The sequence below is a fragment of the Chaetodon trifascialis genome, chromosome 10 (assembly GCF_039877785.1).
Source record: "Chaetodon trifascialis isolate fChaTrf1 chromosome 10, fChaTrf1.hap1, whole genome shotgun sequence".
NCBI lineage: Eukaryota > Metazoa > Chordata > Actinopteri > Chaetodontiformes > Chaetodontidae > Chaetodon > Chaetodon trifascialis.
In genome coordinates, this window is record NC_092065.1 from 16,027,850 (window position 1) to 16,040,380 (window position 12,531).

The following is a 12,531-nucleotide window of genomic DNA, read 5'->3' on the forward strand; positions in this document are numbered from 1 at the left end:
GATAGAAACATACTGGTTTTATTTAGGTTTGCCGTGGTGATGAATTAGAAAATGAAATGGTGCACGTGAACATAAATTACGTGATTTCTCTCGTCCCTTCAGGTGAACTGACGTCACCCTGACTGTGGTGAATACATGGTGCGTGTCCCCACTAACAATGAGCAGTGACATACGAGACGTTGGCCTAAGGCACACCTTCACGACCATCAAGTTATGATGACTCTAAACATGGAGAAAACGCCACAGGCCAGTTAAGTCATCATGCATGATAACTGACAGCAACACGAAGCAAGCCACAATTCAGTGTGCACGGGTCTGTGGTGCGATTCTGTCAAAATGAGTAAGACACTGATGAGTCCACACACGTTTTCACTGTTGTCATGTTTCTACATCCACAAGTGTTATATATTTCCTTTTTCTCTCTCATTACAAACATTTACAAAGATAATTATGACAGCCTTAGTATTAATGAGCAGTTAAGTACATCTGGGCTAGAAATGCTGAAGCCAGTAGAAAGTCGGTGGTCCTACATTTGTGGCTGGGTTCTCATACGGACGAGCCCAGAATACAATAAGGTGCAAATCATCTCTCTAGGTTTTAAGGGACTGTACAGCTTGATAGATAAACCACAAATCCTTGATCAAATGCAGGCAATGACACAATACTTGTGATCTCTACGGTTTAGAAATAGTGCTTTTCCTGTGCCAATCTGAGGTAGACATAACGAAACCAATGCAACACAAAAAGAAACAGGTGTTCCTGCAACTGAGATGGACGTTCTTCTTTTTTTAAATGAGTATACAAGCATGAAGAGCTAATTTGGTAAGCCAAAGTCTGAAACAAGCTGCTTGTTTGCAAAATGCCAGAACAGTATGCGTTGTCGCCTGGCTTACAGTGTTTCTCGCCTGCTCCAGTCTTCAGACAATTGCACAAAAGATCTTATCTGTCAACAATTATAAATTATACAAAGCAGGAATTCACTTTTACAGTGTCCTCAGCTGCAGACGGGTTTGACACAGAACCGACAGTGACTGCTGCACCTGAAAGCAGCACCAACGTCCCCGAACAGCGTGCCAGAGAGATACTGTGGTTCAGAGCAGCCAACGTTCGTACAGTGAGCGCATCTCAGCACACAAACACAGCAGGCCGGAACACGAAAACACACACACACACAGCCACAGTTATTGCTCCGAAGCAGTCTCTCTCACACACACTCGTGCACTCACTCACACACACACACACAGCTCCAGCAGTAGTCAGTGCAGTTGAGCGGAGACAAGCAGCAGGGGAAAAAAAGGAAAATGAAAATAAACATGCAGGCACCTTCGATGACTGCGTCGACAGTCTGCAGAAAGCACCATAATTTGCAGAACTTAGCACGCAAAGAGAAACGTGGCACAGCAAAAAAAAAAAACCACCGACTGCTCATACAAGCCTCTCACACCGTCGTACATGCTGCGTTCAAGATAAAAATGTCGGACCCTGTGATTTAAAACTCAAAAGCTTTCAGAGAGACGCTTAGAAAAATACTGAACTATGAAGCCAAGTCAGGGTTTTCATCTCGGCTGTATTCCTGCTCCACACATTCTTTGGTCATGAAATTAAGTTGAAAACAGAAATTTCAACAAATACAAAAAATACGCTGCCGCACAAAGGAAACACACGATAACTAGATTTGATGTCACGGTTGATCTGTACAGAAAATCGCTGGTGCACAAATCGACTGATGAATTGTTACTGAAAACGATGTTTTACCCTAAAATCTCAAGTTGTGGGTATTTCACTGTTAATGCGCTATGCTGTACAACCCAGTGTTAGCAACAAGGACCTAGTACTCTTTCCCAGAGGGAATTTCCAAAAACATAAAGCATGTTCTTACATTTAAAATCTCTACTTTATATTCTCAGGAAATCCTCTCCTCAAACATCACACGAAAACAGCTGACTGATTTGTTGTGGGGCCAAATGAACCTTTGACAGCATGTAATTCTGTTCAAGCACAAATAATCATTTCCTGAAGGCAAAAGTTCCTCAAACAAAAGAGAAAAAAACTTTTTCAACACACCTTTGTGTTCACGTTGCAAATCTACAGCACAGTACACTGACAACAGTACTGATAACTTCTTGATGATTGATCAGATTAATGTCGTTCCACGCAGAAAGTACAGTTACTTGCATTTACCTTTGTGGGGCAGCAGTGATTTTCAACATCACTATTACAATATTTACTTCCCCAGTCACTCTTGCGGCGTCACACTGACCTCACACCTCCTGATGCGAAACATTTCACAGCATACAAAGCAACCACCTTGAAACTGCTAGCGATGCCAAACAACGACGGATATGTGAATATGAACCTAAAAGAACTTAAAATGGTGTTTAGTTCTCACTGTCTCCGCTCTCTGGCAGTCCACAGGAGTAGCAAAGGCACAAAAACAGATACAGACAATCCCAACCAATCCCACCAATTTCCCATCATGTGGCTCCGGTGCCTCCACGCCAGAGCCAGAAGTCACATGCAGGTGGGAGTCTTTGCACAGGGTCTGTCCTTGATAGTGCACATTAAAATATGACAAAGACACGCCTTCTTCTGCCTGCTGGAGTAGTAAGAGGGGGAGTGGATAAGGGAGGGGGGGTGTTAGGGGGAGGTAAAGGGATGAGAGGGGGAAATCAGCCCTGGAGCTCCTCGAAGCATGTCTCACAGACCCGTACTGGCTTTTTGGAGGATGGCGTGAGGGCGTTCTTCGCTGAACACTCGGCGCAGAAAATGTTTCCGCAATGTCTGCAGTGGTGCTGGATGTTCACAGAGAAAACGGTGGGAGGTTAGACGATTAAATGTGTGTCTATTAAGCATCAATCCTGAAGATCACTTCGTTCTTACCTTCCTGACAGTGACAGAAAAACCCTTCCCACAGGCCATGCAGTTCTGCACTTCGTGATCCTCTGCCCACTTCCTGGTCAGAGACTGTGACTGCTTGATCTGAAAGCGCGAACATCCGGAGTTACAACCAAACCATCACACTTTGTTTGCACTGCAATGCAATAAAGTGTCTTCTCTTCAACTCGTCGAGTGTTTCCCAGCTGACCTGGAGAGACTGGTTCTCTCTGCCGAGCTCCTGCATGGCTGCCGTCGTGTCGTCCAGCTTCCTCCTCAGCTCCACCACCTTGGCCTGCAGCTTCTCTATCTCACCTTCACCCTTTACACACCTGAAGCACAACCACAGGACAGTGATGATTTGTGTGTGTGCTTGTTAATTGGTGACTAAAGAGGATTTCCACCAGCACTACTTGGATGGCTGCGTAATAGCTTGTTAATTAATACTTTGAATTGGCAGTATTTGGAGTCCCAACTGATCTTCTGCCTATTTCAGGGCTTACCCTAACATAACATCTGCACTGTACTGTGGACAATGTGTTTCCCCAAAACAGAAGGTTTGGCAGCAATTCTGGGCCTTTACTTTTCACAGTATACACTACAACAAGGAACTGTATTCAGGTGTATTTCCCCGAAAATGTATATCATACATGTACACTCGCACACAAATACAAACTTACCTATTGCATAAATAACATGGAAAGAATTTTGACTCACATCCATGTTGCCTTTTTTCTTCGAGATTCTAACTGAACCTTTTTCCTTTGCAAGCGTGCTACAGCAGCACATGCAACAGCCTATAATAGGCCTAATATATAATGAATTTCACATGATCATTTTAATTATCATTTGTTATGCACAAGGAAATGAAGTTCTTTAAAAATTGAGACTGTAAATGAGTGAATTTAAAGTTGTAGAAGAGATGTGGGCCAAGCTGACCCTGAGGCAACGTTCAGCAGCGCAGGGTGACTGACGGAGACAAATCAGTCTTACGTTAAAGAAGATTTGAATAATTTTTACCTCTGAACTGATGGCAAGTGCTTGTTTTAAAGGGCTGTGTTAGATACATTGAGAACATGCTGACTTCTGAGGCCTGCACTGGATGCAAATGCTTTTAATAGTCTGAATGTGCCTCCTGAAAAGCATGTGTGCAGCAAAAGTCTGACAATGGATAACCAGCTTATGTTTTTCACTTCACTTTTGAGCAGCCGACTCAAGTCAGCACCTCTGAAAACAGCCACAACTGCTACCAAGTAGGGATTTAAGTCATTCTGCTTCTTCTCGCAGCAACTATTTGCTGTGACTTGCTACTTTTCTCTAGAAGCAAACAAGAACATGCAAAAACTTTTAAAGGCTTTTCATGTTCGGTTAAAGGGAGACAACATCGACCGACCTCTCCAGAAGAGCCCGTCTCTCATCCTGGTTGTTCTGGACGGTGGCCTCCAGCACAGCGATCTCTCCTCTCAACTCATCTGTCTGCTTCTCCAGTTCGCCCACTCTCCGTTGGCTGCCCTGCCACTCTCTCTTCAGCGTGGCCACGTTTTCATTCAGAGCCGTCACCTGCACACTCATCTTCGCTTCTGCCTCCTCCCCACGCTTCACCTGCTCTTCTCTGGCTCGCTTCTCGGCCAACTTGGGAAGGAAGCATTGAATATGTCACGGGAGGTGTCAGAAGGGGACTGAACGACACTTTATCCACTCATTTAAAACAATTTGGTGGGATCTTACCATCTTGTCCTGGACATCCTTGGTTTGGGCGAGAAGCTGCTCCTCTCTCTGGCGCCAGCTGTCCCTGGTGGTCTGATGCTCTTTCTGCTCCTGCTTGAGGGCACTCTGTACTGCTTCCACCTGACCCTGCAGCTCCAGTTTCTGCTGGATCAACAGTTGTTTGGCTTCCCGCAACTCACCCAGCTCCTGAAAAGCAACAAATACGAGGCTCAATGCACAATATTTGTCTCTGAGGAAAGTAACAGTGCGTCACTTCCGAAAAGGAGATCACAGATGGGGTTAAACTTTAAAAGGCTTGAGTAGGTCTGAGTTTAGGAGGTCATTGCTCTGACAACGGATTCAGATGAATTTTAAGACGGCTTCGAGGACTGAAAAAAATCCAGGCTCACGTCAAATTGTCGACTCAAGCGTGCTTAGTTATAACTTTGAAGAATGTGACCCTGATGACCTGCAGGATCCCTGAGTTAAGCTGTTTACATAAGACACAGGCATGGGAAGCAGGTCATGTCAGCCAGTGGGGGACATGAAATGGCAGTCATTAGCCCAGCTCTGACACTTGTACTATTAAGTATTTCTCTGAGGTGCATTCCTCTTTCAACCAAAAGAGAGACATTGGTAGATGTTGCTTGTTATGAATAGCCACTGACCTTCTCGCTCTTCTCTGTTAATACTTTTAAGTCAGAAGTCAGTTTGGTGTTATTCTTTTCCAGGACACTCTTGGCTTTGTTCAGCTCCTCCACTTTACTCCTCTGCTTCTCCAGTTCCTCCTTCACTTGACCCTGGGTGAGCAAACACTGTTTACTATATTTGAACTTAATCACATCAAGTCTTTAAAGTGTGTGTGTGTGTGTGTGTGTGTGTGTGTGTGTGTGTGTGTGTGTGCGTGTGTGTGTTATTCTGCTCGTCTGACCTGCTGCTTCTGTAGTTCCTTCAAGGTTTGTTCTTGCTGTTGGAGCTTCTGGTCCCTTTTCGACAGCTCCTGCTCCAGCGAGCCTCTGCCCGTCTGCAGATCCCGGATCTGAGCCTCTAAACCCGTCTGATGGGTTCGGTTGGCAGCCAGCTCCTCCTGGGCCAGGTTCAGCTTCTCCTCTGACGCCTACAGTCACAAGTCAACATCTCTGACAGTTAGCTGAAATTGATGCAGCATCACAGCTTCTCTCCTCCTCCACACCTCCTCTCATCCTCTACTCCTCCAGCCCTTCCTGTTTCAAGCCTACCTTCAGGTCTTGACGCAGGGCAGAGACCTCAGACTCCTTGCCGTAGAAGTCAGACTGAAGCTCAGTGAGGCTTTTCTGGCTTTGTTCCAAGGACTTCTGCAGCTCTGTCGCCCGACTCTTCTCAGCAGCCAGCTCCTGGCCGAGACCCGACACCTGCGTCTTCAGCTTACTCTCCTCTTCTGCCTGGAGATAAGAGTCAAATGCACACGTTCAGAAAAACAGACTTAAGATTGTCACTGCATTATGCAAATTACTTCACGACAACACGGTGGAAAACACAGCTAAAATCAATCCTTTCACAGTACAGGAAGTGCATCTAAGTAGGGTGACAGTTGACAACTGTCTGTCTGTCTGTCTGTCTGTCTGTCTGTCTGTCTGTCTGTCTGTCTGTCTGTCTGTCTGTCTGTCTGTCTGTCTGTTACTTGCCTTCTTCACATTAACGTCCTGTAGCTCTGCCACTTGGCCCTTCAGTTTCTTCATCTTCTCCTCAAAGGACCCCTGGGCTGTCTTGAGTTGTGCCTGCTGCTTCTCCAACTGATTCTCTTTCTCCTTCAGCACCTCCTGAGTCTTTGAGTGCTGTTGCTCCACTGTGGTCAGCTGCACTTTCAACTTTTTCTCTGCCTGGCATTTGCAGACACACAACAGGTCGTTAGGTGTTACATTCAAATACAATAATTCGGGATCTTCCTTTTCTTTCCCCCCAGAAGCTTACATCTCTCATCTGCTCCAACTGCTCCTTAGATTCGCTCATTGCCTTGGTGATGGCCTCGTTACTCTTAAGAAGCTCCTGTCGGGCCTTTTCATTGGCCTTTTCCTGAGGATTAACACAGATTAATGCTGTCAGTGCCCTGGTGTTGAAATTGGGTGGCTTTGTGTTAGCCTTTGTTGCAAGACAAATTTCCCAAAATTGAAAAATAGAGAAGTAATTTTGTTTTTGACTGCTGCCTACTGAACCTACCTTCTCTCCCATGGCTGACTTATGGTTCTTCCTCTCTGTGTCCAGTTGACTCTGACTCTCTTTCAGAGCTTTATTAGCCTTTCCTAGGCTTTCCTGCATGGAGGAAAGCTCCTTCATTTGAGCCTCTTTCTCCTGTTGTGCCTTCTGTAAGTCTACCGCCAGGCTCTGAGCTTTCCTGTCCAGCTCCGCATGCTTCGCCTTTCCCTCCTCGGCCGCCTTGTCTAGGGTCACCTTCAGAGCAGCTTTGTCCTGCTCACTGTGCTCCAGCTGCTGCTGAATGTCACTCAAAGCAGCTGTTTTTTTCTTTAACTCCTCTTGTAGTGTTGTAGCCCTTAGCAGTGAAAAAGCCATTTATCTTGTTACGGGGGCAATTCATCAGAATGCAGTGGAACAAATTAAAAAACAAAATACTAGCATATGGTTGTGGCATCACTGCAATACAGGCAAGACGGTTTAGTTACAGATGCATTTATTCCTCACTTGTAAGTCTTAATCACATTTTACTAAAGCTAACATGCCAGTATAGTTTATCTCACCCTGCTTTCTCGGTCTCCAGCAACTGCTGCAGCTCCTTCGCTTTCCGTTTAACCTCGGAACCCTCCTTCTGCAGCTTTTGCACTTCTTGCTGCACCTGGTCGTGTGTGGCCTGCAACTGCCCAACCTGCGACTCCAGTTTCTGTCAGATTAAGGGAAAACACCAGATTAATTTATTAAAAAGCCTTCTTATGGTCTATTATGAGGTACTTGCAATAAGGGCTCCACACAAACCTTGTTGAGCCCCTCCAGCTGCTCTATACGCTGTTCTGAGACCATTACTTTGTCTTTGCATTCCTTCAGAGTGGCTTCCAGCTGTGTGCATTGCTCCTGTCTCTCCTTGAGCCTTTGCACCTGCTCCTCCACCTTCTTCTGAACTTTATTCAGTTCCTATACAAAACGATGGAAGAGCGCACAGGACAAGGGGGGGAAAGTGAGTAGAGTGAAGGGGGGAAAAGAAGAAAACAACACATATAAGTCAGAGGGTTACAGGTAGGTTACCACAGACAGTATGCTGCATTTCAGCCAAATCTTAACACCAGTGGCACAAAGAAGGTCCTAACCTGCTGCTTGTCCTGCAATGCATGCTGAGCAGTCTCCAGGTTGTTCTCCAGATTAGCCTTCTGTGCAGCCTTGGCAGCCTCTGCAGATAGCAACATCTCTGTCTTCGCCTTCAGCTGAAGAGAAACAGACCCACACAAATTGTTCTGTTACAAAGTCAATGAATAGAATCTGGAAAACAATATCAATGTCACCACTTCACGTTACTAAAAACACATTCCATAGAGGTTTACCTGAGCATCCAGCTGGGCTACTTTCTCCTTGCTGTCTGCGAGCTGGGCGGTGAGTTCACCGACCGAGGTCTCCAGGGTGTGGGCTCGGTCCTGGGCTGAACGCAGGAGGGTCTTCTGCTCCTGGACCTGTTCATGGAGGTTATCCTGGGCTTGCTTGTGGCTCTCTGATTGGTTCTTCAGCTTGTCTGTCAGCTGTGTGACCTTTGAGACCCAGACATACAGAAAAAGGTTGTACGCTCAAAAATGACCAGTAGTTTCCTGTCGTTGTCGTACAGTACATTTCTTACTTGTTTGCGGGTCACATTAGTCTTTTGTCACATCAATTCTGCACTCCAGAGAAGTAACTGCTACATGAAAATTGACCTTTCAAAGTGTGTGTCTGTGCGTGTGTGCACCCACCTGTTCTTGTAGTGCATGGTTTTTCTCTTTTAGCTGATTGAGCACAGCCGTCTCTCCCTCCCCGGCCTGGATCTTGGCACATAAATCCTCTCTCTCAGCTTCCAGCTGGCTCACAATGTCCTTACTCTTCTGTAGCAGAGCCTCTAAATTCTGGATCTTCTGGTCCTTATCTCCAATCTGACGCAGCACCTGCTCCAGGTCATTCTACAGCATTAAGGCAAACCAACACAGCAGAAATGTCACACCGGGTCATTTGGCAGAAACACTGGTTTCAACTTGGACTTGCATACTGTGTGTGAGGTATGTCTTATACAGAGACCCCATCAATTTTCACACAGGCACACTACAAACTGCACCAGTTTTCTTTGTTTGTTTGTGAACAGACAAAATGTTATGCCATCAGGATTATGTAAAATCTGGTGTAATCTTACAAAGCCTCTATACACAATAATGAAATTTCCTTCTCATAGTGATATACATTATAAGACAACATTGCCATGTCACAGCTTTCTGTACTGTTATGCATCAAAAACAAGCAAGCACAAGCCAAACATCACATGATGGAACACCATCATCTGCACGGCCTCTCTTGGCTTTATCCTTTCCAGCATTGTTACCGGAGGCTTTTCTTCGTGAAAAGTACCTGTGCCTCACGGAGTTTGCCGTTCGTGTTCTGCTGCAGTGCCTGCAGCTCCTGGTGCTGCTGCTTGGCTTTCTCCAGCTGGTGCTGAATATCTGTATTCTTACTGGCACTCTCCTTCAACTAAAGAAGCAAAACACAGAAGCACTTTGATTTCTTTACCTTTTTTTCACAATTAACCTAAATGCATCAATTTCATAGTTATCAGTTTCATCAATCTCTGTTAGGATTTGATCTGGACTTATTTGTTATTACATCTATCATGAGCTCTTGTTTTGGTTTTTCTCTGTTCTGTTACACTCATTCAGTTTCCCTGTAGCGCTCATTAAAGTTACATCTGCTGCCTACCTGTTCTTCTGCACGGGACAGTTTGAGCTGCAGGTCGGCTGCTTGCTGCTCGCGGTCTTTTAGTTTCTCCCCAGACAGCTGCCTCTGTTCTTTAAGACGACCTTGTACCTCGCCCAGCTGCCTCTCCGCTTCCAGCAGTTTGGCGTGCAGCTAGAAAGAGCACAGAGAGAGAGAGGCGTGAGGATTAAGATGGAGGAAACAAGAAGACAAAGTTAATAATAACTAGAAATATGACAGATACTTGACTGAAGAAAGTGGTCTGGGGTTATCTCTGTTTTTTACTGTGTGACACATGTGTATTGATGATTAGTGATTTCTTTCTGCTGGGATATTTTTTCATGGTTGATCTGAGCACAGTGCTCATCAATGAATCATGCTGTGGTCACAGTTGAACAGCCTCCACGACGGACCCCTTTAACATATCAACCACCTTGTAGTCATAATGTACAAAAAGGAGGAAATCTTAACGACGTGCTTCAGACAAAGTCGTACAGTTTGATTACCGTCCTCGATAAATACTTCACAACATCTGAAAATTAAGTCATTAAGTGTTATTTGTGTCACTCACTACTGTGCTTTGAAATGTACTGAGCAGGGTCAGTACATTTCAAAGACAAAGGTCAACTCTTCACTGGTTCTTTGTAAGTGCTGCCAAGTGTGCTGGGCAGGCTACAACACTGCAGTTTTTGACATGATGAGGACACAAAAGGCTTGTTCTTTTGCAGCACTGTAAATGTGCTCTCCTCCAAGATGACAATGTCCCTATCCAGAGGGCTGGAGGGGCCCCACAACAGTTTGAGGAGTATGGAAATGACATGAATTATATGCTGTGACCCTCAATGTACTCACTATCATCATCAGAGCATAAAATGGTGTTCATTCCTCCAATGACGTTCCACATAATCTATTAAAAGGTGCACTGTAGCTGCTGTTGTGTTCTTCTTTTCTTACGTATGTCTTCTGTATATCACCTGTGTGTGTGATCTTTGTCCTCCGTACTCACCTGACTGATCTCAGTCTGCTGCTGAGCTCCATGGCTCTCTTTTTCTTCCCTTTGCTGTTCCAACTGTTTCCTCTCAACCTTCAACTCTGCATGCTTCACCTCCAGCTCCCCGATCTCTCTCTTAAACTTTGCCACCTCCTCAGCCCTCTCTTTCAGCTCTGTCTGGGCCTTCTGCAGGGAGGCCTCAGCCCCAGAGGCCCGAACCTGGAGCTCTTGAACCTCCAGCTCCCTCTCGCTCAGGCTGCCTTGAACTCCCTTTCTGGCAGCCTTCTCAGCTCCCAGACGCTCCTCCAGTTCCTCATACTCTTTCTCCTTACGTGCAAGCTTTTCAGACAGGCTCTGTAAGAAGAGGAGAGAACAAGATGGGGCAGATAAGCACTGGTTGTTCAAAGGCTTGGGAATTATGGGGGTAAAACATGTAGGATTGAAAGCCAGTAAGCAAATGAGTCAAAAATATTGTTTTCTTGAGGGAGCTGGCTCACAAAAAAGAATACAGTCTGACAGAGTTTGAGAGGTCAACTAGGAACTGTTTGAATCATTAACTGTAGCATGAACCACTGGTCTTTACTAAATTAAAACGGTTGCTGTGATAGCAGCTGCAACAAGGCACAAACACACACACCTCCTGTGATATAAGCTATGGAAAATAACAGTCGCCTGTCAAGTGTCAAGAGTAAAGTATGGCATTTCTAGGGGAGGGTTTTATGACACGGGACTTGGAATACCGTGCTGTGTGTACAGCACTTAGAGTTGGCAGTAAACTTGGCAACAGAGTGATAAAGAACAAAATGCTGTTAATAGTGGAGCGTGCTGCTAACTAGAGAGTGTGACAGGGCACCTGGACTTCACAGACATTCAGTAAACCTCTGCAGGCCACCACAGCAGCTGGCCAACATTAACAACCCTTTCTCTTTTTTCCGCCTCCTCTTTTGTTCAGCCGTCTTCCATCTCATGGCCTTGCTGCTGTACTTCTCTTGTGTCACTGTCACAGCTCCCTGCTGGGTCTCTCCTCTCTAATCCTGAAGTTACAGACCAATGAAACCCCTGCTGTTGTTCACCTGTCTGTTCTTAGTCCTAATCCTCAGTGTCTCACTATCTGCTCCATCACTTCATCATGTTTGTCTCCATTCTCGTGCGATGAGTATCAGGGTATCCTGTTGCGAGATGTGTGGGGCGGGGGAGAGCGTCACAATGGAGATGCAGCTCTCGTATCCCCCTCTTACCTCGAAACCTACTTGGATGACATGCCTGACACGGGAGGATTTAATCTCTAGCAGGAACCCTGTGCCTCCATTCCCCAGTTCCCATTGCACCAGCGCATTTACCTGTGATTGTATTTCACGCCAAGTGACAGACTGGCATGGCAGAGAAGAGATCCCCCCCTGCTGGTTTAATTATAGGCCTGCGTGTGATTTCTTTTTAATCAACATGTCTGGGTTGCCAAAGAAGCCTGGTGACAGCAGGGGACTGTGACAGGGCCTGATGCCAAGCAACAGAGGAAGGTTTACAGAAACTGAGATGGCGTGCTCTGCACTTGAGGGGCAGCTGGCAATGTTAGTGTTAACAGAAGTGGAGTAAAAGTAAATCCTACACAACTTATCCAGTGTGTGGCAGATGCTGTAGCCGACATGTTTGTGCCTGCAGCAATCTGCTCAGAATGGCAAACCTGTCACATGACTAGAATAATTGTAGTCATTTGGTGTCACCTGGCTTTGCTGCTGCAAATTATTCAGATTGCTCTGCAGCTGGTGGATCTGTTGTGTGTAGACGGCTGCTTCCTGTGGACCCTTCTCCAGCTCTGCTTTTAGTTGGGATATGGTCACCTGCAATACAATAGATAGACGCGTTACACTCTTTTTGCAAACCATTAAGTGTAAATTCAAAGAAGTGAGGCGACACTCACTCAAGGACTGACATAAAAGAAGAAAACAAACCAAAAATGGATCAGCAACAACCAGGCATCAGTCGCACAAAAACTCAACGGAAACATGAAACACACCAATAAAAAACACGGATTTCCAAACAACTTTTCAAAC

The 12,531-nt window shown here is 45.6% G+C and overlaps 1 protein-coding gene across 2 annotated transcripts in view; it reads right to left on the reverse strand.

Moving 5' to 3' along the window:
* Positions 1-12,531, reverse strand: part of eea1 (early endosome antigen 1) — a 19,540-nt gene continuing 7,009 nt past the window's right edge. For both annotated transcript variants that reach the window (XM_070971537.1, XM_070971539.1), the window contains 20 exons: positions 12,202-12,318; positions 10,496-10,834; positions 9,493-9,642; positions 9,148-9,267; positions 8,505-8,708; positions 8,106-8,306; positions 7,875-7,988; positions 7,546-7,701; positions 7,314-7,453; positions 6,778-7,108; positions 6,532-6,633; positions 6,242-6,440; positions 5,820-5,998; positions 5,513-5,698; positions 5,250-5,381; positions 4,603-4,788; positions 4,268-4,506; positions 3,086-3,206; positions 2,881-2,979; positions 1-2,792 (listed from right to left, as the gene is read on the reverse strand). In XM_070971537.1, the coding sequence (XP_070827638.1) occupies positions 2,670-2,792; positions 2,881-2,979; positions 3,086-3,206; positions 4,268-4,506; positions 4,603-4,788; positions 5,250-5,381; positions 5,513-5,698; positions 5,820-5,998; positions 6,242-6,440; positions 6,532-6,633; positions 6,778-7,108; positions 7,314-7,453; positions 7,546-7,701; positions 7,875-7,988; positions 8,106-8,306; positions 8,505-8,708; positions 9,148-9,267; positions 9,493-9,642; positions 10,496-10,834; positions 12,202-12,318 (3,438 nt within the window). In that variant the 3' untranslated portion in view covers positions 1-2,669. The remainder of the gene's footprint in view (positions 2,793-2,880; positions 2,980-3,085; positions 3,207-4,267; positions 4,507-4,602; positions 4,789-5,249; positions 5,382-5,512; positions 5,699-5,819; positions 5,999-6,241; positions 6,441-6,531; positions 6,634-6,777; positions 7,109-7,313; positions 7,454-7,545; positions 7,702-7,874; positions 7,989-8,105; positions 8,307-8,504; positions 8,709-9,147; positions 9,268-9,492; positions 9,643-10,495; positions 10,835-12,201; positions 12,319-12,531) is intronic.